Genomic DNA, 24,442 nt, shown 5'->3' on the forward strand with positions numbered 1-24,442 from the left:
CAGAACATGTTTGAAAATAAGTAAATGCTCTAAAAACTTCAAATTCTTTGTTTGTTTCTTTTCTTTTTTCTTTTTTGAGACAGCGTCTTGCTAAGTTACTAAGGTTTGTCTGAAACTGACACTGAAATTTAAACAATGATGCAAACAAACAAACAACAAAAATCTCTCATCACTGGAAAGAGATTAAACTTTTCCATTCTTGACTGGTTCTATATAGAACACCAAAGTACAATTACATGAAATAGTTTCTCCCTCTAGTGGAATTAAAACATAATGTCCCATTTTCATGAAAAAGTAATACCCCTTTGTCCTAACCACTCCTTTAGGAGTAATTCATGCTCCTTGAAGAAAATAGGGACTATGGAACAAAAAATTACAAAGTAAAATCACTCAACAAAATATTCTACTAACTTGTATTCGTACTATCAAATTCAAGTGGATTCTTCTTCCCTGTCATACACCAATGGTAGTTTAAAAATCTGCCCCAATATAGTCTGCTTTATGTTTGTGTCAACAGAGCTTTCTCCTCCTCTGGAGTTTGATGTCCTTCTTCCTTCTCAATCTTCCCTCCTCCCTTCTAACTGTGCTGAATACATGGTAATGTGCTTCAAGTTTTTTTAAAGCTCTCAATCACACAATCACTGAAAGTTACAAATCTAGACTGGTTGTTCTATACTGAATTCACCTTCCTTTTGGGTTTATTTTTTCCCCCGATTTTGCTGGATTACATACATTTTTAAACGAGGAAAGCTGTAGCATAGGAGGTAAATTTTCAAATTTGTTAATGTACAAAATATCCTATTCAGCCACCACTTAAGACTGACAGCTTGGTTACATATAAAACCCTAGGTGCAAAATTATTTGCCTTTAAAACTTTGAAGTATCTTTCCAATGCCTTCTGGAATTTATAATAGATGATAAGAGGCATGAAAAAGGTTAATTTTTATTCGTTTTTAGAAATTTAACTTTTTTTTTCTTTTTGAAATGTCTTTCCTCACTGTTTTAAAATTTCACAACGAAGAGTGTCTAATTATACATTATTATTGCTGTATGTATATAGGTGACTGTATGACCAATGTGATTCTGCAACCTGTACAATCAGAAAAATGAGGAATTATACCCCATTTGATTCAAATGTATGAATTGTCAAGATCATTGTACTGTCATGTATAGCTTAAAAAAAAAAGAGTGTCCAATTATATAAGTCTATCTTCATTCATCTTGTTCAACACAGTGTAGCCCTTTGCAAAACACCTGAGACCTTGATTTACTGTTAAGAGACATTTGCTTGCTTTTGGAGGGATAATTTCCTTCTCTACTGACCAGAGATTTCAGCCCTTAATCTAAAATATGAAATGCTTCAAAGTGTGAAAGTTTTTAAGCACCAACATGGTGCCACAAGTAGAAAATTCTACATCTGACTTCATGTGAGGTTGCAGTCAAAACACAGGCATACTGGGCTGGGGGTTGTGGCTCAGTGGCTCTGTGGCATAGCACTTGCCTAGCATGTGTGAGGCACTGGGTTCAATTCTCAGCATTGCATATAAATAAATAAAATAAAAGTCCATTGACAACTTTAAAAAAAACCCACAGGCATATCAAAAATACTGTATAAACTTATCTTCAGGATTTGTGTATAAGATGAATATAAAATGTAAGTAACTTTTGTGTTTTGAGACTTAGGTCTCAGTTCCAAGACATTTCATTATATTTGCATATATATGCAAACATTCCAAAACAAAAAATATGAGACTTGAAAACACTTCTGGTCCCAAATATTTCAGACAAGGTATAGGTAACATGTAGTAACATGTTAGACCTCACAGACACAGCCTCAAGACCATATCATTTGTCATATTTTCCATTTCTTTGTTTTACATATAATGAGAAATAAGTTTCCTTAACTCCTATTGAATTTATTTCAACAAATGTACACATATTTGGGGCACTCTACCACTAAGCTATATTTCTAGTCCTTTTTATTTTGAGACAGGGTCTCACTAAGTTGTGGGGCCTGGCCTTGAACTTGTAATCCTTCTGCTTCAGTCTCCTGAGCTATTGGGATTACAGGTATGTGCCACCACACATGACTCAACAATCATATTTTAACCTCCAGAGACCTTTCTTGCTTTCTGAAAGTTCCTTTTTAAACTATACCCTATTATTATTTTATAGATGCCTTTTTCCTAAAATATTTTTGTTCCCTCAATTATTTCTGGCCCTACCAGGATGCATTTTTCATCTTGTTTTTCCCCTGTCATGTAAGTTTTATTGAACCAGCTGGTGAACCACAGTTATTTTGTATTTAAGAATAAAAGAGTAGCTCATTGGAAACTGATGATTGGCTTCTTTTATGCTTAAAGAAGTGGGCCGCCAGTTAGGTTACGATATCCCCAACTGTCCTTTTCTAGGGCGTGAAATTCACACTAGTTACTCTACTTCTCAGATCATTTACCTTTTTTCCAAAGTCAGATTACCTCACTTTAAGAGAGTGAAGGTAGGGCTGGGAGTCAACTCTTCTACACACAAACTGTAAGGAGCAACCCCTACTTTAGTCACAGTTCTAATCCCACTCCCTCTGGCAGGCACAGCTGAGCATGGAGCAGTTTCTGCAGGGAGGATTAGGTTCCCTTTGAGCATGGGCTGCCCCTGTGCATATTCCAGGTGATGATTTTCTTTTATTCTTCTGTTCAGTTAGATTTTCTTCCACTTGTCTTCTATTTTTCAAAATTGTATTAGAATTTCTTCTACAATGGCTTTTTTTTTTTTTTTTTTTTTTAATTTTGAGACAGGGTCTCCATAAATTGCTGAAGCTGGCTTTAAACTTGCAATACCCCGCCTCAGATTTCTGAGTTGCTGGGATTATAAGCATGCACCACCACATCTGGCCTAGAATTTCTTCTAGACTGTTGACTGCTATGGGTTTACATAGTTAGAATTTTTTGATGCCATCATTTTAGAGGGTTCTCAAAATGAAGAAGAGCTTAGAGGACACCAGAAATTCTCTATCTACATTTTTGAACCTTGATCTTTCCCAATGGCTCTAACCACTTTTAGAAATGTAGTCTTGTAGTGCCCTGGTGAAGGGAATAAATGTAACACATCTAAAACAACAATGGATTAGGATTAGATGATCAAAGATTTTGTCTCTACTTGGCAAATTAGTAATTTTAAAAAAATGAAAGTCTGGTGCTTTTTATTTATTTTTTTCTTTTAGTGATAGGGATTGAACCCAGAGCCACATGCGTGATAGGAAAGTATTCTACCACTGAGCTATGCCTCAAATGGCTTTCTACTTTTTTTTTTTTTCCCACGGATCAGTAATCTCCATAGTCACATAAAAATAGGAAACTGCCCTTCAACTATGGGAGAACATGGCAACATGGTGCCATCTGTGAACCAAAAATGCAGGCCCCCGCCCAGATACCAAAGTTGCCAGCACCTTGATCCTGGATTCTCTAGCCTCCAGAATTGTGAAAATTAAATTTCTATTGTTTATAAGTCAGTAGATAAATATAGTCTCATTCTAAAATAAAATCATAATTTTATGTGGGGGGCTAGGTGTGTAGCTTTGTGGCCTGTTATGTATGTGCAACACCCTGGGTTCCATCCTCCGTACCAAAAAAATAAATAAACAAAACAAATAAAATAAGAACTTTGTAGTACACACACACAAAGAACAGGAACTCTCCAAATGGTGTTTCCCTTACTATAAGTTATATGCTCTACTTTAAAATTGAAAATAAATAAATACAATCTTTTTTAAGGTACAAAAATATTATAAATTTTTATTTTCTGGTCACATAAACAGAAGAATAGAATGAGATTAGATGTGAGGAAATATAAAGTACCAAAATTTGTTTATGAAAGGAGAATATCAAAACTTTTCTTCCCTTTTACTTTTATTAAGCACAAAGTTATAATTTTCTCTTACAAGAAAATTCAACTAAACCATCAATTTTTAATTAGTTTTTTAAAAATTTTTTAGTTGTTAATTGACCTTTATTTATATGCAGTGCTGAGAATCAAACCCAGTGCCTCACACATGCCAGGCAAGTACACTATCGCTGAGCCCCAGCCCCAGCCCATCAATTTCTTGGTATGTAAAATAAGTACAATGAATTGGGTGACTACATCATACAATATTTAGTTTCCTTGAGTTTACTTTATGATCTCCTTAAATATAATATCCTATGATTCTAAAAAAAGAAAAATATGTTATTGGTGATATGTTTTGATTTTTATTTTGTAGTAGTCACATGTTCTTCTGTCCCCTTGCTCTAAAAAAAAGAAACCTTTCCAGGGGATATGAATTAGAAAAGGGGTAAACAGATCCCATGCAAGGTATCCAGGGTTGTTTCACAGTCAAGCTTTCTGCCAAGTAAGTACCACACAGTTTCAAATAATCTTCCCTATATATTTAAAGTAATAGTTTTGTACCTGTAATGCTTCTTGTTTTAAACAAGTTTTCTCAGGCATTTCATGAACACTTTCTGAAGAATCATCAACCTCTTCAATTTCTGAGGATGAAGGACTCTCTACTGTCACAGTCACAGGAAAATTTGAGGGCTTAAATAAAGAGGACAAGATTGTATAAACAATAATATCAATCAAGTACCAAATATAAAAGGCATCTAATCAAAGTGATCTTTCTGAAATATTTAAGTCCCCTAGAAGCTCACGTGTAACACAATGTAAGAAATTTCAGAGGAGAATAAATTTTTCCTCCTCTATAATTGTTCTGGTTGGGTCCCTTTAGTCACAGCAGTGAAAAACTTGATTAAAACACTGTTACTGTATTACATGGTTATGATTAATATTTGAAATTTCCCATTTTAGTTTAGTAAATTTCTTGCACATGAATCAAGTGAGAAGCCAGGACAAACATTTTTTCTCAGGTCAATTTTATACTGCAGATGAGAAATTTACTCTGCACTATCCAACACAAAGAGTCTATTAAGTACAATTTTTTGGAGGAAAATTCCTAAGTAGGGAGACTGATAAAGAATTATAAGAATGATTAGTTAATAAGCTAAACTGTAATTAACAAACATTAAAATGACCTTTTAATAAATCACACACACACATATACAATTAAAACTGGCCCATCAAACTACCTTCGCATCCTTAAAACAATGCTATACTCCTGTCAAGTTTCATTAGCACTGGAATGTTGCTTAATATGTTTCCTATCGTTTAAAAACTGACTAGTCCAACTTCATAAACAGTCTACAGATCAAAAAAAAGTATTGATATAAATTTGAAAAACAAGTCACTAGATGTAATTTCTACCATAAGCAGCAAACCATGCAGTATACGAAAATCCTCAATGGCAGAATGAGACGTATACTCATCTATTAAGTAGGCAGGGGGCAGTACTGACACCCCAGGTGCTCCTGTCTCAATCTCATTAGTGTTGTTTTTATTTTAATTTTTATTTCTTTTAATTAGATACATATGACAGTACAATGATCTTAACATATCATACATTTGAATCGGATGGGGTATAATTTCTCATTTTTCTGAGTGTACAGGTTGCAGAGAAAATTTATGGTCTCTTGGGACAACTGGGAGAAGAACCAAATACTCTGATAGAATCAGTTTGCTCCAAGACCGAGAGGTTATAGGACAGGGAATATGTGTGGCCCTGGTGAGGGAGAAAGAAATGGTATGAGAAATCAGAGGTTCTGGCATTTGTTGCTTTGTTCTGGGCGTAGGATCTAAAATTATGTAGAAATGCATATATCTCCCCAAAACAACATTTCTTGAAAACCGAAGGACATTTTTGAGTATGATAGCTTCATGTATCAAGTCAGTAATGGTGGTTTAAATCATTTCAACTGTAGTTTATGAACTGAAAAAATGGCTTCTTTGGCTATAGATGAAACTACAAGGTGCATGGTGTATGCCATATACATACAACCATACTGTGGTGTTGAGAGAGCAACCTGAAAAATTTTAAGTGGATTAACTTCAGGGAGGTATTTCTTATAAGGTTCTACTCAGGTTTTAAAAAGTAAAAAGCAGAGAATGACCCTCCATCTTTCTTAATCCAAACCCCTACATATTACAAATATGATAAGCACATACCTGCAGCTGATCAGATATATCACGAGTTTTGATTGATGGAAAACCCCTAAAAGAAAATCAACAAATTGTTATATTTTGATGTAAATGCACCATTAGTTAATACCAAGTATTCACACTTACTAGTACTATTATCTATATAGAACTATGTATAGAAATAATCTCAAAATAAGCACCTAGAAAGCTTTACGAGGGAGAAAACTGAACAAACTGCAGCATAATGATTTTTTGATAACTCTCTGGGAAATGCATTTCAATTCTATGCTCAAGATGATTGAGATTTTCAGACTAACTTCTCTGATAATAATTACTCTCTGATTTACAGCTCCTTCTGATCAGAGTGGACTAGAGATTACTAAGCATCCCAAGAAAAAGATATGAAAACACAGTTATAAAATTAAAATGTAAAATCTGGTATTTCAGCACTAGTTTATGTAATACTAATTCACATTACTAATTATAAATAAACATAGTAGTCAGTTGCCTATTATATACATCAATTTAAATGTGAGCAACTGAACAGATATTTTACATAGTATCTATTTCTAAACCTATTTAGCATCAATTCTTTATTGTCTTAAGCAACTATTAATCCTTAATTTCTTAAATATTCAAATCAGTTATTAGAAAATAAAGTATAGTAGTTTTATTTTATATTTTATTTTTAGGTAGCTACAATATCTTTATTTTTCATTTATGTGGTTCAGAGGATTGAACCCAGTGCCTCATGCATGCTAGGTGAGCACTCTACCACAACCCCAGCCATGAATAGTAGTTTAATGCCCTTATCAAGCCTAAAATTACAGTATAATTTTTTAAAACTTCTTTGACAAAAATTATTTCAAATAGCTACATCCTGGGTAAGTAATTAGCTAAAACTTATTAAATCTTCTTTGATTTACTAAAATGCGAGTTAGGCCAGATGACTTAGCAAGTCTCATCCATACTTCTTATCCACTTGGCATTAAACTATTTCCCATGCCTATAATGCCCTTTTCCCTATTCTTACATATCCAAATTTCTGCTTCTGTCCTGTAGGACTCAGCTACACTACACATGGGTTTTCTGAAACCTTTTCTTACCTGCACAAATAAAGATAATTTCAGTCTCCTATGAACTCCCATGGGGTTACAACCTGTGGTGACCCTTAAGATGTAACATGAAATTCCTAGTTATACTAATTTTTTTGTTTTGCTTCCCTAAAGGACCCATTAAGCAGAAACCATATGTTAGTTATCTTTTTCTCCTTGTAAAAACAACCAGATAACTTCCATATAATAGAAGCCCCCCCCAAAGAATTGTGAATGACTAAAAGATGGGGAAAAAAAAATCCCACCTGCTCCTTTTTGCACGTTCTGCAGTACGCCATGGCAAGAAACCAGATACACCAGGTGGTGGAGGTTCAGAAGTACATTCTCTACAAAGGGTGTGTTTTCTTCCACTGTTTACAGGTTTCTTTGTCGTCAATCCTGTATTAAGGACAATGTTAAAAAGAAAGACTCCAGATGCAATAAAAGGCTATCAATTAGTTATTATGTGCACATTCTTAAAAGGATTCAAATGAGCAATTAACAATGATACTAAACCAATAAAACACAATCAGTCTATAAATTTGTTTTTTGTTTGTTTTTTATTAGCTGCGTTGGGAACAAAACCAGAGTCATGTGACAGGCAAGCACTACACCACTGTGCCACATTCCCAGCACCCAATTTGTAAAACTCTTATTAAATAGGGCAGCAGTGTTTTGAAAATTTAAGTTCTCCAGGGTAACAGGTTATAATTTTGACTAAAAGTATATGGGTCATGCAAAACATGCCAAAGTAAATACAAATATATTCCAAATAATGAACAATTGTGCATCATGCAAAAACATTCCATTTACTGAATCTCAGAACATCTTGAGTATTTCTGAATTTCAAGGTCAGATCAAAATAGGTATACCCATAACTCCTGCCCAACAGAACCTTCTAAATTAAAACAAAATTTCACCTGCAGATTAATTTTACTACATAAAAATTATCAAAGTTAAAAGACTGAAGGTTACTGGGTAGTAGCTGAGTAAATGTTATCCTCATAGTAACTAAGAAATGACCTTGAGTGCTCATTTGATTTTTTAGAAACTACAAAAGAAATCAATAAAACATTGGATAAAAGAGTGAACCTACATTTCAACAATGAAGAGTTAAGTATCTTTATATAAAACACTTGGCAGAAAAAACTAGATCTATACCTTTGTTTATTTTTTTAATGTGGTGCCAAGGATCAAACACAGTGCCTCACACATGCTAGGCAAGCACACCCTACCACTGAGCCACAACCCCAGCCCCAAAAGTTATATCTCTATATATTGACACTTTATTAGAACAAACCAGATATTAAAAATTCAAATTTAAATATTTGTTTCTAATATTAGTGAGAACAAATAATATTCATTTATTAAAATGATTATATTTATCTTTCCAGTCTGTTTTACTAAACAAGGGCACTTTAGCCATTATTAGGATGGCATCTAAAATAAAATGTTTGTGGTAATATAGGAAAAACACTTCATATATTGTAACTTATTGATAATCACCACATGGTGTTATGGGATTTCTCTGGATACATTTACATGCCTCTTCAAATACACAGGAGCTCTATTCATATTCTCCTTTTCCAGTTTTCTTCTTTTTTTAACCTAATTATCTTCACACACACAAAAATGTTCCTGTGGATAGCCTTCACATATATAGCATTTCCTTCACTTTCAGAATGCAGGGCTGGGGTTGTGGCTCAGTGGTAGAGCACTTGCCTAGCATATGTGAGGCAATGGGTTCGATCCTCAGCACCACATAAAAATAAATAAAATAAAGGTCCATCAACAACTAAAAAAAAATTTTTTAAAAAGTGCAAACAACTTTTTAAATTAAAATCAAAATAAACCTATTTTGGCAGAAGATTAAAAATATAATAAAACTTCTTATCCTCTTTCGGCACATGTAATTACAATATGAATATGATACAATTCACATATTCAACCCCTGTTCTCACTAAAATCTAACTATACAGCCAAGACTCTGATTTGGCTTACCTCTATGTCTCCAAATAACTGAGGCAAATCCAAAAAAAAAAAAAAAAAGGGCCCAAGAAACAAAATTACTCTTAAAATACCTCGGTGAGTTTGTAAAATTCAGCCACATTCCCACTTTCTTTAACCATGCTGAGAAACAAATTTGATTTTATTCTCAACTGTGATGCTTTATTACACAAACTAGCTAATAAAATTACAAAATTTTGAACATGTTTTATATAGATGTAATATACATTTTCTATTTTTATTTATAAACACCAATAGAAATACTTAAAAGAATGCTTACATGATATAAACCTTTAGCAATATTTAATTAGTGTGATGTCACCAGTCTCAATTGTATATACTATTTGAGTGACAACTAAAATATCACTGTTCTGATATGAGAGTTGGTAGATAAGATAAATATTATACTTTTATGTACTACTACCTAATACATTTATTACTATTCACTACAAATAAGCTGGTTAACAGTAAATAAAAATACAGGTTTTAATAAAACAAGAAGTTATAGGTATGAAGATGTTTACACTAGGATTTTTTAAATTATTAAATACTTAAATACTTAAATCTTTTCCAGCTTTTTACCAGTTTAAAATATTGACCCATCAACTCAATAAAACCTTATGAATGTATTAAAAAAGTAACTATTAATCATATAAAAATTTACTATGAAATGAAAAAAAATGCCAAATTATATTTATGCTGACAGTCAACAGGAGAAAATATTATTTGACAGAATAATGAAATTGGAGGTGTTTTCTGTTTTTATCTCCATTGCTATTATAAAACAATACCTTAATAAAAGCTAAACAAAAATCATCAAACAACTTAAAAAAAATTATGTTGAAATATATCTAACAAAAATTTCCATATTAATCTTTTTTGTGTACAAAAAAGTATTGGGGACTGTACCCAGGGTCTCACACATACTAGACAAGCGCTCTGCCACTGAGCTACATCCCCAGTTCCTCATATTAACCATTTTCAACTATATGCCTCAATAGAATTAAGTCAAATAATTTGTTAAGATTTCAGATTGAATCCAAATAAAAGATTGCCATTAATTGTTCAGTGACCTTGATGTATCTGGCATATAACTAAAGTTACCACAAATCTTTAACTAGTAGAAAGTTGGCAGATCCTAAACATAAATTTTTTTTTCTATATTAGTTCTTATGGTTTTACTGTCTCAAAATTCAAAGTTATTACAAAAAAGGCCAGTTTTCTGATAGATTTAGATTAACTTATTCTACTGTGTCATTTTTTCTTTTCACAAAGAAAAAAAATTGTTTGTACTAAAGATAATTTGTTATAGAAAATAAAATTTTAGTGAATTAAATTATTCCAAACTGAAATTTACTTCACTCGTTGTTAAAGAGTTTTATTTAAAAGGTTTTTCCCATTATACTTGGTCACAAAATCATGGATATTTTTATTTCTAACTATTATTAGATTAAGTATTACTTGGAAGATTAAATATACATTATAACAAGTAATACAGAAAACATTTTATTCTAAAACATTCCATCTAGGGTCAATAAACTTATTTGCAACATTGTTTCATAAAGATTATATATATATATTTTAAGTTTTTTCTTCATCATTTAAAGAATCAAGGTGTTATCTAATATCTATTAACCTTTTTTCTTTTTGGTACCGGGGATTGAACTCAGGGGCACTCAACCATTGAGTCACATCCCCAGACCTACTTTGTATTTTATTTAGAGACTGAAGGTGGCTTTAAACTCCCGATCCTTCTGTCTCAGCCTCCCTAGCTGCTGGGATTATAGGTATGCACCACTGTGCCAGGTTTCAATACCTTTTAAATGGGATTTTTTTTTTAAAGTGGGGAACAAGGAGAAAAAATGTTGTTTCCTAGTTTTAAGAAAGGGTACTACTCCATTAAAAAAAAAAAAAATTGGCAACACACACCTATAATCCCAGCAACTCAGGAGACTGAAGCAAGAGTATCACAAATTTGAGGTCAGCCTCAGCAACTTAACAAGACCCTGTCTCAGAATAAAAAATAAAAAGGACTGGCCTAGTGGTAAAGCACACCTGCTGTGTTCAATCCCCAGTACCAAAAAAAAAAAAAAAAAAATTAAAAACTTTTTTTTTTAATTAAAAAATTTGATTCGGGGCATGACTCTGGTAGAGCACTTGACAACACGCTCAAAGCCCTGGATTCCTCTGTAGCACCATAAAACAACAAAGGACAATAAAAAGCAGTGTCACCAAAGGGCATCCCAATTTCAACTGCAAAGTATGCAAGGCAATCATCAACTGGGAAACACTGAAAATGATGAACATTTTATGAAAAACAAAAAACAAAAACGGCTAATTTAAAAAATGGAAATACTAGTATTCTTTCTACAATGATTCATTTAACTATTTCTACATTCTATAAATTCTTGTTATCTGTTTCAGAACAATTACAGTCCTGAGAAGATATACATGTGTCAATACAGACAATGAGAAGAGTAATTTTAACACATTAGAACACATGGAAGATATAAATTTTAAAAGTATTAAAAAGACAACACATATAGAGTTACCAATTCTAATAGTAGCTTTTCCTTTTCGACTATTTCCCAGAATTATTGTTCTCTTTTTCTGTTTAGCAGTTTTAGATGGTTCCCTTACTGATGGAGAAGTTATCCACTGGTACTGGAAGAGAGATATAGGTAATTTCAGTACTGGTATGAGGATTCAACCTTAACTCAAATTTATTAAGATATTCTTAACAAAAGGTTTGCAATTTGCAGTTTTAGGATTCCAAATTAAGTCTCAAAGTATTTTTAAAAACAGAAAAGCCACCTTAACTGACTGAAAACTTCATTTAAGAAAGTGCCCTGGCAATTTTATTTTACTAAAAACAAAAGTAAATGAATAAAAATTCTTTCTAGAGGACTAAAACATGTTATACCTCTGACTTAGCACTCCTTCCATTCTGAAGAACTTTTTTGATAACTGCTTTCATCATAGAATGATCTAAAGTAAAATGAAAATTGAAATTGTAGTAACTTTTCCAATGAGTGGCTATTTCTATTTAAAAACAAAAGTCAACTAATCATTACTTTTCCCATAAAATTAAAATATTCAAACCAAAGTTGTGATACACCCATGAAGCTGCTCCTCTCTCATCCTCCTTTTCTTAGTAACTGTACCACTCGGTCATACACATTATCACTGAGGGACATTTTAAAAATTACTATTTCCTTCATAGCTCACATCTATCTACAAGTCGTCGTCTTAGTTATACTTTGTTTCATCACCTCCAACTTTCCACCCTAAGCTAAGCCATAACCATCTCTCACTTGGACCACTTCAAACTAGTCTGTTTTCCTTCTTATTCCTCCCAAATGAAATGCTAACTTGGCTCATGCCTTTTTCCAGCTCAAAACTCTCCTGTGGTTTTAATTCACTCTAAATAGTCCAGGTCCTTACCTTGGCCTTTAAGACCTCAAAGTAGCCCCTGGCTAGCTGTCTGATCTCATAGGATACCAGATTCTCCCTCACTAAGTGCTCCAACCATGTTGGTCTCCTTGCTTTTCCTTAAATACTCCATCAACTCTACCACCTTGTACTTTTATTCTCATTATTTCCTTGTTCTAGAATTGCTAACTCTTCTCTCCACTCAGGTCTCTCTGTATGTCACTTTTCGAGTGATGTTGTCCCTTAACAAACCTATCTAGTACAGTCTCATCAGACCCCATCTGTTTTCTTATTTTAAGGCATTCTTGCACTTCCTGCTATCTCAAATTACACTACTTATCTGTTTACTCATTTGTATTTGATTTCCCCCATTAGAACATAAGCTGAGTGAGAGTAAGACTTTAACTAGCTGGTAAGTTTAGTGCCTAAACCAGTGTTTGGCACATAGAAGTATTCAAAAATTATTAGTCAAATTAGCAAATGAATGAAATGCTCTCTCCCAAGAATTCAGAGGTTCCAGAAAAAAAAAAAAACACAGAAATAATGCTCTTGGTAGAAGCAGGTTTATTATCTGGGTTCACCTGTATTCAGAGTAGCAGCCAAGAACAATTTACAAGTATAACTCATTTTAATTGGCAAATCACCTGCTAAAAACATAAGGAAGTACAAGATTAGAAAAGTATAAGATTAGGAAGATAAACATATTAAGCTTTAAAAAATGTCAATACATGAACAAATTCTTTTTATTCTGCTATTTGTTAATTAGATTTTTTAAAAAAATGAGGTGACATACCAATGAGTGAATTTTTTCTTATATCCAGAATGACCAGTGTTCTATTGGTTTCAAGGGCCTCTAATAAAGCTTTGGCTCCTTCATTGGTGAGGCCACACTGCTGCAGGTCAAGAGCTTTGGAGGAAAAACAATAGGTCATTTGCCAACTCTCTACATGTTTAACATTCAGACAACTCTCATTAATGTTGGAGATTCCTGAACAAGGCGAGTCATGGAAGGTTTTTAATCTTGAGTATTAAAAAAAATAAAATCAGAAAAGCATATGCAAATACATACTCTGGGGGGGAAAAACAGAGCATCAACTCCCCCCCCAAAAAACTCTTCTTGGATATGCTATGATTATCCATACTTTAGTTCTAATGAGTCACCCAACATATTTTATAACTGCAGAGTTGAAAAGCACTCTACACAATCTGTGAGAGAGGAAAATTGTCACAAAATGAATATCAGTTCATAATTAACAAGGATGCTAGTGGCAGTGTAAACATCACAGGCAAATACTGGGTAGTATACTGAGGTTGCACTTTATTCTTTTGATCATGATCTTGAACTCCAAATGAACTCAAACTATAATGGAAGGGGAATTTGGGTACAATGGCACACACCTGTACTCGTAGCTCCTAGCTATTTGAGAGGCTGAGGCAGGACAATCAAAAGTTTAAGGCGAGACAAGTAGGGTGGTGCACGCCTATAATCCTAGCAGCTAGGTAGGCTAAGACAGGAGGATCTCAAGTTCAAAGCCAGCCTCAGTAAAGGCGAGGTGATAAAAACAACTCAGTGAGACCCTGTCTCTAAACAAATTACAAAATAGGGCTGGGGATGTGGCTCAGTGTTTGAGTGCCCCTGAGTTCAGTCCCCAGTACCTAAAAAAAAAAAAAAAAAAAAAAAAATGTTTATGGTCGCCTGGGCATCCTAGGAAGACCTTGCCTCAATAAAAATAAGTGACATGATATTAGAAAATGAGGCCTTGGGAAAATAGACTTAGATGAAATTTTGGGAATAGAGCCCCCATTTTGGGATAAAACAAGAAGACAGGTTTCCATAACCCAGGAAGAGCACCTACATCAGACAGTGGATCTGCCAAGGGTCAAATATGATGAAGCTAAAGATCTGCCCACACCTAGACTTCCCAGCCTCACAATAAATTCCACTTTTCTGTGTAACTACAATGCACCAAGTAGAAAATAAATGAATGAAAGAGCAATAGAGGACTTTCCTCCATTTACTAGTAAATGATATAATTTTTTTCTTCTTTATGGCTAAGTGAAACTCTATTGTGTATGTATAACACATTGTCTTTATCCAGGATCAGGGGAAGGGAAAAGGAAAGGTAATGGATTTGTACCAGGGATTGAAATGGAGTAAATTATGTTATGTGTATTTATGAATATGTCAAAATAAGCCCCATATTTAAGTATAAATATAATGCACTAATAAAAAAAATTAAAGGTGCTCAAGCTATATTGAGTGAAAAAAGTTATAAAAGTTTATAGGGCAATCCTAATTGTAACAAAAAAGGGGTAGGTGGCTCTCATTTTAGTAAAGTTTAAAGTTTTAGAACTGACAAAATTGCATGTTTATGAGTGTGCAGGCTTCATATATATACTGTTAGTGTGAACCACAAAATGGAACAGCATTTCTGGAAGACAATTTGGCAATATGTGCCTTTATCTTTGAAAATATGTTACATTAAAGTCATTCCACTTTTCAAGAAGTAATTCCAATGGACACATACATTCTTTTACTATACATTTAAATAGGGAAAAAGTACAAACTGTCTAAATATCAAATAGCAGGGAATTCATTAAATTACTATGCATCAATATGAGGGAGTACTACATGAGACACTATAAAGCAAAATAAAGTAGGGTTACCATACAAATACAGTTATCTCCTACTAGACAAAGACACCATAAACATACACTGAAGAAAAGATAGCCTCTTCAACAAATAGTGCTGGGAAAACTGGAAATCCATATGTAACAAAATGAAATTAGATCTCTCTCTCTCACCCTGAACAAAACTCAACTCAAAGTGGATCAAGGACCTAGGCATTAGACCAGAGACTCTGCACCTAACAGAAGAAAAAGTAGGCCCAAATCTACATCACGTCAGCTTAAATACCAAATTCTTCAACAAGACTCCTAAAGCACAAGAAGTAAAATCAAGAATCAATAAATCGGATGGTATGAAACTAAAAAGCTTCTTCACAGCAAAGAAAATAATCAAGAACATGAACAGAGAGCCTATAGAATGTAAGAAAATCTTTACCATCTGCAACTCAGATACAGCAAAAAACTTAACACCAAAAAACCCCCCAAATAATCCAATCAATAAATGGCAAAGGAACTGAATAGACACTTTACAGAAGAAATATGAATTGTCAATATATATGAAAAAATGTTCAACACCTCTAACAATTGGAGAAATGCAAATTAAAACTACACTGGAATTCTATCTCACTCCAGTCAGAATTGCAATTATCAAGAATAAAATGACAGTAGTGTTGGTGAGAATGTGGGGGAAAAGGCACACTCAAACATTTCTGGTGGGACTGCAAATTGATGCAACCACTATGGAAAGCAGTATAGAGACTCCTTAGAAAACTTGAAATGGAACTACCATTTGATCCAGTTATCTTACTCCTCAGCTTATACCCAAGACTTAAAATCAGCATACTAAAGTGACGCAGCCACATCAATGTTTATAGCAGCTTCATTCACAATATCTAAGCTATGGAACCAACCTAGATACCCTTCAACAGATGAATGGATAAAGAAAATGTGGCATATATACACAATGAAATATTACTCTGCCATAAAGAAGAATGAAATTATGACATTTGCTGATAAATGGATGGAAGTGGAGATGGTCATGCTAAGTGAAATAGGCCAATCCCAAAAAACCAAAGGCAGAATGTTCTCTGATACAAGATGACTCACAATAGATAAGGTAGGGGGTGAAGTGAAAGTTCACTGGATTGGACAAGGGGAAGTGGGAGAAACAGAGGAGGGAATGGGAATGGAAAAGTCAGTAGAATGAATCAGACATAATATTTTCATAGTCATATATAAATACATGAACAAAGAGAACATGAACAGAGAGCCTATAAAATGTAAGAAAATCTTTACCACCTGCACCTACGTGTAACCCCATATCACGTACAACCACAAAAATGGGAAGTTATACTCCGTGTATGCATGATTTGTCAAAATATATTCTACTGTAATATATAACTAAAAGAACAAATAATAGTACCCTATAGTTCTCTATTTTTGTAATCTCTTACATGTATAAATACATCTGCCAAAAAAAGCTAAAATATGTATGCCAAAATGAACAGTGGGTGTTTTGATTATAGGTAATATTATCTTTTATCGTTTACTCTCTCTGTATTTCCTATGAAGAATATATTTAACTTTTATAAAAGTTTAAAAGCCATTAGAAAAAAAAGAATTTTAAAAATATCTTGGGCTGGGATGTACCTCGGTGGCAAAGTATTTGCCTCACATTCGCAAAGCCCTGGGTTCAATTCCCAGTTCCAAAAAAGACAACCGATACATTATGACAACAATACACTTCCAAGAGGTAAGCATATTTGATACTCAAAATTCACCATTTTCAATTCTAGAAGTTCATTTATCTTACCTCTAAGCCATAAATCCTCACTAAGAGAGTCTGCAAAAGCACGTGCCCCCAGGTCACCAATGAGGGAGTTGCAATTCAATGTGATTCGCCTTAAGCCAGCCATGCAGTCAAGATCTGGTCTCCTATAGCGAAGACTTTCAGCCCAGGTTTCTTCATGCCGTCTCATGGTTTGATACTTCAACAATTAAATAGCATGAATTTAAATGCTCAAAAAGGACACAGAAAAACTAACAGGAAACTAAGCGTGGCTGATTATGTCAGTGCCACACACACACACACACACACACACACACACACCAAGTACATTTGCTGGAAGTCATCCTTAGTATATTAAACAGTAGATTGTGACTTAGGGGTCCAGTGACCCAGCTCCCAGTCTGCCAATGACTAGTTGTGCAACTCTAGCCACTGGATAACCTGTTGCAGATTAGTATGTAAACTGACAATTCAATTAAATTTTAAGAGTTTTATTTTCCTTTATTTTCACACTTTTTACCATTATCTATTGCAAGGATCAGAGGACTTGCTCTATAGTGGCCCAAAAGCAAACATTTTCAACTTTGTGGGTCAGACAGTACCTTTTAGAAGTACTCAACAATTCAAGCGTAGGTTGAAAGTAGTCACAGTTACTATGTAAACAACTGAACATGGTTGTGCTTAAAAAAACTGGTGGTAAATTTGATCCACAAAGTTGGCCTATCCCAGATCTGTACCATCAAACTATAAAAAAGGTTTCATATCAAATTATCAAGTAATTGTATGCCAAAATATAGTAGTTATAACCACTATAAAGTTATTAAGGCACCCTTAAAATCATTTTTTAAAAACTATGATTTTTATTGGTTCATATATTATAGCAGTTAATATTTGAGTCACTGAAGTAATATGAAGACTGTAATGCACAAAATTTCTTTCAGTGCCCAAAACATATTTTCAATAACTAAAGGTACACAAATGTATAATTCATAATGCATTATACTTTAAAATCTCATCTAAGATTAAATACATATCTTACTAAATGGTAGAACCCCAAGCTAAACATGGGTCACATTCTTTCATTAGAAATATAATTACAATCACCATATGAATGAAAAGATAAAAATAATTGCCATCTCATACCAAAGTATTACTGTGCTTCAAACACATAACACATTTTCACAAACTTCTGAATACAAAGTCACCTTTAAGATCTTGGCCATGTGATCTGCTCCCTGCCATGTCAGACTACACCCAGTGAAGTTGACTGTCTTAAGAGTGATAGAGGTCTTTACAGCTTGACAAATAACTAAAAAGAAGGGGGAAAAAAAGACACATACAATAAACCGAAGAGCCTAATCAACCCGGTCAATCCTTTTCTTTTTTTCTTTTTTGGTACCAGGGGCACTTACCCACTTACCCACATCCCCATTTTTATTTTAAAACAGGGTCTTGCTAAGTTGCTTAGGGCCTCTCTAAGTTGCTGAGACTGGCCTCCAACTTACAATCTTCCTGCCTCAGCCTCCTGAGCTACTGGGAGTACAAGTGTGTGCCACCACACCTGGCCTAAACTTTCTTGAGTATATTTTAGTTTATAGCTGTATTCTTAAAAATCACTCTCTATACTCTTTCCAAAAACTAATGGATTGGTACATTCTACAACATGTTTGTGACAAAGTGTTATTCTAATTTATAGCAATAACATAATCCTATTGATGCTAAAATTGAAAACTCTGTATTCCCAATCATAGAGTAAAGTATTATAGAGTTTTTGAGTCATCTGAAAGAAAAAGAAAAGTCTAAAACATGATTTTTTTCTATTTTATTTCCAAGAACATACTTTTGGTCTTGATCATCAATTTAAATGTCAACTATAAACCCAGAACTATATCAGGTGCTCTTATTAATATAAGTAGGTGCTCTACCAAAGCACATAAGATACCAGAGCAACAGAAGATAGACGACCTTAAACTCTGTTCAGATTGAAATGCAAGCTTCCTTACCCCTCCAGACCATGATTCCACACACTGAACACACACCAATTCTTCAGGACCCCAATCAACAGATGACCTCTTGTAATTATGTCCATGACCAGCCCTCTCCTGGCCAGAGAGTTCACTGACCTTTCATATGCTCCCATAGCACTTAGCATATATTTTCTATTTTAGCACACACCACACAGTGCATTAAGACTGCATTATAGATGCCATTTAAAAATAATGATTTTTTCCTCTTTACATTTTGCTATTGCCATTCCCATAAATATTTCTTAAAAGGAAAACCCTAAAAGATGAATATACACAAAAAACAGAATACCAGACAGAAGAGGTTTGTGTGGTTTGTGGCTTAACACATCCTTTAGTAAAGTTACTTCAGAGAGTAATCAACATGATAAGCTTTAAGGGTAGAAGTGATAATGGATCAAGATATAAAGAGGCACAGGAGGTAGCTCAGACCGAGGCAGCAGCCAGAAAAGGGTATTAATATAAAACCAGACAGGGATTAATATGGCATATAGGCAAACATGAGACCAGTCTGATGGGTCAAAAGTTAAACAAGATTTAAACTCACTTTCTAAACCTCCATCTCCAATTGGACAGTTTGCAAGAGACAGGTGCACCAAAGAAGTCGATTTATTCAATCCCTTTATTAGAGGAAAAGAGTTAAAAAAATTTATTGAGTATTTCCCCCTACAAAACAACTATGAAACGTTTGCAGGCCACATTGAAGAAGGCTTACCTTTGTTAAAATAATTAAATCCCTCTCTCTCAGAACTAGTCCATTTAACTCCAGGTTCCTCAGCACACTTGATACACTTAGACAACCTTTAAGAGCTTTACACAACTGGAAGGTCACATCTTTGGATCTTATAGCAGGAACGCGACTTCTGCAAACTTTGTTTATGTCAGAACCTAAAGCAAAGTTATTGTAAAATTAGCAATCTCAATGATACAGTTCATCATTTAAAAACATTCATTCACTATTAAGGCGCAGACATGAACCATATCCTTAAAAAATCCTTGTAAGGAAAAACACAAGAACTCAAAGTCACCTGAGGTACAGAAACACAAACCTTATACATAGAGGTTTTTAAGATGGCAAAGAAATTGCACCTAAGGGATAGCTTCAAGAAAATACTGATACTGAACCCAGAAAGATGAAAGTAAGTTAGAGTGGATAATGTATTCTTCTAAGAGGAAGTGGAATGTGCAAAGGCAACCATGCCTGACCCCTGCAAAGCACTGTAAATGCTGCAGGTGGAATGACTACACTCTTCAGGGGTTGAGGAGAAGAGCTGCAAATTTTAAGAGGCAGAAACAAGCCTGGAAAAAAGTTGTCTTTTATCTCACAAGTGATGAGAACTAGGGCTACCACACACTAGGTGAGTTCCTGGCATGTCAGAAAAAATGTGTCTCACTGTGAGAGGACCAATTAGATAAAGAAAAGGATTAGAAAAAGGCACCTGCTTTCAATTAAAAAAAAAAAAAAAAAAAAACCCTTCCTCAGGCATAACTAGCCCCATGAGGCTTGGCAGAACACAGCTCAGATTTCAGTACCTTTGACAAAATACAAGTTGTGCCACCAATTTGCAGCGGTCCTGTGAGTCACTTTAAACATTTTTTTAAGCATATGGTTTCCTCTTAGAAAGATCACTTGAACTGAAGTGGGCAGAAGAATTAAGGGAAACTGAGTTCAGGGGCAGCAAAACTAGCTAGGAGCTTCTGCAATAGTACAGGCAAAATGTAATTAAGGTTGAGTAAGTGACATATAAGAGGTTAAAACCTAGACCCACTGGATTTGAGAGAGGAATGAGATTCAGCAAAGGATATCTGAAAAGAAATTGGTCCACAATACGTTTTTTCTTACACTGAGAATAAAGCATTTGGCAAAATCAAGTATACTAGTTTTGACTCTTAAGATCCCTCTCATTTTTCATTTATTTTGATTTCTGCTATTACTGTGGTTAAGTCCCTTCAGAGGTGCAGAATCATTCAACATCTGAATGAGATGCAGAGAATAAGGTGACTTCAGTCAGGGGTGTGATGAATGGTCCTTGCAGAGCAGACCATGGATGGTGCTAACCTCAGACCTTAGAAAAAGACTAGGCATATGACTAATAGTCAGGTTTTAAATAAATCCATAATCACTTCCTCTCCAAGATCTCTACACTCTGCTTCTCAGCTCGTTACTTTCTCTCAGCTTATAAACATAACTCAAGTTCATCCATTTAGAAAATGTTGAAAGCCTTTCAAATATTTTCTCCATCTTCTTTGTGGGTAACTCAGATCCTCTCCTATCTTCACATGCCTGTCTTTCCACAAGGCCCAAATCTGTATCTAGGGTTTAGATCTACTTAACAGAGACAAATCTGGAAGCTGTCTTAAAACATTAAAGATGAACTAAGATTCTCTTCCCAACCTAATCTAGTTGTCCTGTGTCTTAGAGAAAGATGATATTCTAAATTCTAACTAGTCACCAGGCCCCATCCATTCTCATCATTCAAAATCCAGCCCTTCTCCCTATCTTAATTTGGGCTGTTAGATTGCAATTCTTTCCCAACTTTAATTCGTCTTCCATATAGAGGACATAGTAGGGCCCTAAATCAAAAGTCCATTTCAACATCCTTCATTGGTTCCCCGCAACCTTCAGGAAAAACACTGAACATCTGATCTATTTGGCCTTCATCAGTCTCAACTCTCAGATCTTTCTCAAACTCTAAATTTCAGTTCTGTACCCCAGTTTGCCATATTTTCTATTTCCAACTCTGCACAAACTGTTTCCTTCTGTCATATGGCTGGGTTCTACACATCCTTCAAAAGGATGGCACCTCCTCCAAGAAGTCTTCCTTGAACCTCCCTCTTCAATTTTCTGTGCTCTACAGCACCGGGGCTCACTTCTTCCACAGCACTGACCCAGATGCTTGTGCTTACTTGCTGTCTCCCCCAGTAGAAGGGGAGAACCTTTGGGGCAGAGGCACACTAAGCTCATTGTAGTGCCACCAGGACACTTTACACATGACCTGCTTTAATACTAAGAACTCACTTAGAGTTGTTTTAATACTTTTTATAATTGTAAGAATTGTAGTTCAAAAAGTAATTTGCCTCAGATCACATAGAATGTAAGCTCCAGAATTCAAACCCTAGGCCACCTCTAATATCTGTACACTTTTGTTATATGATACTACTTTAAATTTTTTTTTTAACAAGATCTGTCTTTATTAAAAAGGTATTAAGAGTGAGATAGGAACATATATGTTGGGTGACAATTTTTTTTTTTTTTTTTTTTTTTGCTGCTTTGCATATGTCCATGAATGAACATGAAAGCACCACAAATACTGATAGGGGAGTTAAATTAAACATGGTGAATTTACAAATACAAAACCTGCAAAAATTAAAAATAAAGAGAAACAAAGAACAGAAGCATTAAGAGCAATCACTTTGCCTAACAGATCATCCTAAATATATCCTGCAGGGAGCCAAGTTTATCATTCTCACTCAAGTGTCCCCACTCCAAAACTTTACCACTCCCACTCCCCCAGCCAACTGCCTGAAGGGGGCAAAACTACAAGGGCATTCCAGCTAGCTACAAACATCCCACGAAGCAGATTAGGCTGGATTCATAAATTTACACTTTACTTTCCCCATCCATCTTTAACAAAATCTCTTTTATACTCATTTGATGGTTACTAATGGAAAGATGTGAGCCTCTTTCAGGTCAATTTAGAAAATATGACTTGAGCCCCTATAATGTACAAAATGTTGTGAAAAGTACTAGAAGGAAGAACATTTTGTCACATGTAGTCATTCACCTGTTTTCTAAATAATCGGAGGGTCTGGATTCTAATTACCCTATATCTGTAAGTGGCTAATAGTTGAAAAGGGCTTTACAAAATTCTTACGTACACACTTTTTTAATGAAGAAAAGGGTTGGAATATATTAATTTCGCTTACTTTTTCTGTATCAGGCAAAAAAAAAAAAAAAAAAAAGACATTGAATGAAAGAGGAAACAACTGTCCAAGATTTAATGACGTCCCAAACTGTGCTAAACATTCTACAAACATCATTAACTCAGGGAATCCTTGCAACCACTTATCCTCGATCTTCTTATTAAGCCCAAGTTACGGATGAGAAGTCGGTACCTTAAGACCTTCAATAACTTGCCAGGTTCGCCTCGCTGGTACTGCACACATCCTCCAGCACAAAGCGCCTCTTCTAGGGCCCAGGCTCCACCTTGGACCTATCTGAAAACCCATTTCGAGGCACCCACCGGGGAGCACAAACCTGTTTCACCAAGCCACGGCTGGAAGAAGCTCTTGATGGAGATCACGGGCAGATCTTTATTAATCTTGAGGGTGCTCAGGAGGGGTGCCCAGTCCACCACCCGCAGGCGGTCGGCATTGAAGTCCAGCACGCCCTCCCGGAGGCAGGTGCGCACGGCGGGCAAAGGTACCGAGTCCTGCAGCGCGCACAGGTACTCATAGTGCGAGAAGAAGTCCGCTGCGCTGTCCCGGCGCAGTTTCACCGAATCGATCATGGCCAGAGGCTATCCCGGCCACAGAGACCACTCCCGCACCCACCAGGGGCCCCGGATCTCGCCCAGCCTCTCCAGCTCCCACCGCCCGGCGGCTGCGGCCCCGCACTGTACGCAGGAGCGGCGGCTCAGCCCGAAGAGCACGGCCAGGGCCCCCAGGCTAGGCCAGCTCCTCGACGCTGCCTTCCCGCGTTGCCTCCCGCTCTGCGGCCGTAGCCGTTGGCTTCAGCCTCACCAACATCTGTGGCGCGGGACCGCGGTTCAAGCCGGAGGGCGGGTCCTGGCGCTGGGTGGTGCGCGTAGACGTCAGCGCGCTTGCTTGCGTCCACACGCAGACTGCGCCTTCCGAAGGGGCGGGGCCTTAGGCCCGGGAGGCTGGCCAAGCCCAGAAATAGTAGATGGGTATAATGTGGAGTTTGCGATAAAAAGTTTACTGATTGAACTGAATAATTATGGGAAATGGATGTAGCAACGCATTTTTAAAACGTGATCTAGTCCTGCCGGGCGCAGGACACAGGCCTGTAATCCCAGCGGCTCTGGAGGCTGAGGCAGGAGGATCCAAAGTTCAAAACCAGCTTCTTAGAAGGGAGGTGCTAAGCAACAAAGTGAGACCCTGTTCTAAATAAAATCCAAAATAGGGCTGGGGATGTGGCTCAGTGGTCGAGTGCCCCTGAGTTCAATCCTGGGTAACCCCCCCCCCAAAAAAAAATAAACCAGGGTCTAGTCCTTGGGTAAATTATTTAAAAGTTTTCAATTCCTGGAAGTCAACCATACTCTGTCAGAAGAAAAAATTGAGATGAGAAGCTGCTCAAATCCACATGTAAATCAAATGGCTTCAGTTTTGTTTTCTGTCTTCTCTTTGGAGCAGATAAAGCTAGTATTTAACTTATCATTTTC

General features: G+C 35.6%; 1 protein-coding gene across 2 annotated transcripts in view; it reads right to left on the minus strand.

Annotated features, from left to right (window-relative positions):
- Cep78 (centrosomal protein 78) overlaps nucleotides 1-23,790 on the minus strand; it is a 31,968-nt gene extending 8,178 nt beyond the window's left edge. For both annotated transcript variants that reach the window (XM_026394025.2, XM_026394024.2), the window contains exons 1-11: nucleotides 23,296-23,790; nucleotides 19,753-19,925; nucleotides 19,585-19,657; nucleotides 18,219-18,322; nucleotides 17,038-17,212; nucleotides 13,390-13,503; nucleotides 12,088-12,152; nucleotides 11,717-11,828; nucleotides 7,424-7,556; nucleotides 6,091-6,136; nucleotides 4,441-4,569 (exon numbers count right to left, since the gene is read on the minus strand). In XM_026394025.2, the coding sequence (XP_026249810.1) occupies nucleotides 4,441-4,569; nucleotides 6,091-6,136; nucleotides 7,424-7,556; nucleotides 11,717-11,828; nucleotides 12,088-12,152; nucleotides 13,390-13,503; nucleotides 17,038-17,212; nucleotides 18,219-18,322; nucleotides 19,585-19,657; nucleotides 19,753-19,925; nucleotides 23,296-23,548 (1,377 nt within the window). In that variant the 5' untranslated portion in view covers nucleotides 23,549-23,790. The remainder of the gene's footprint in view (nucleotides 1-4,440; nucleotides 4,570-6,090; nucleotides 6,137-7,423; nucleotides 7,557-11,716; nucleotides 11,829-12,087; nucleotides 12,153-13,389; nucleotides 13,504-17,037; nucleotides 17,213-18,218; nucleotides 18,323-19,584; nucleotides 19,658-19,752; nucleotides 19,926-23,295) is intronic.
- Between the last annotated feature and the right edge of the window lie 652 nt (nucleotides 23,791-24,442).

This window comes from Urocitellus parryii, chromosome 4 (genome assembly GCF_045843805.1).
Source record: "Urocitellus parryii isolate mUroPar1 chromosome 4, mUroPar1.hap1, whole genome shotgun sequence".
Lineage (NCBI taxonomy): Eukaryota > Metazoa > Chordata > Mammalia > Rodentia > Sciuridae > Urocitellus > Urocitellus parryii.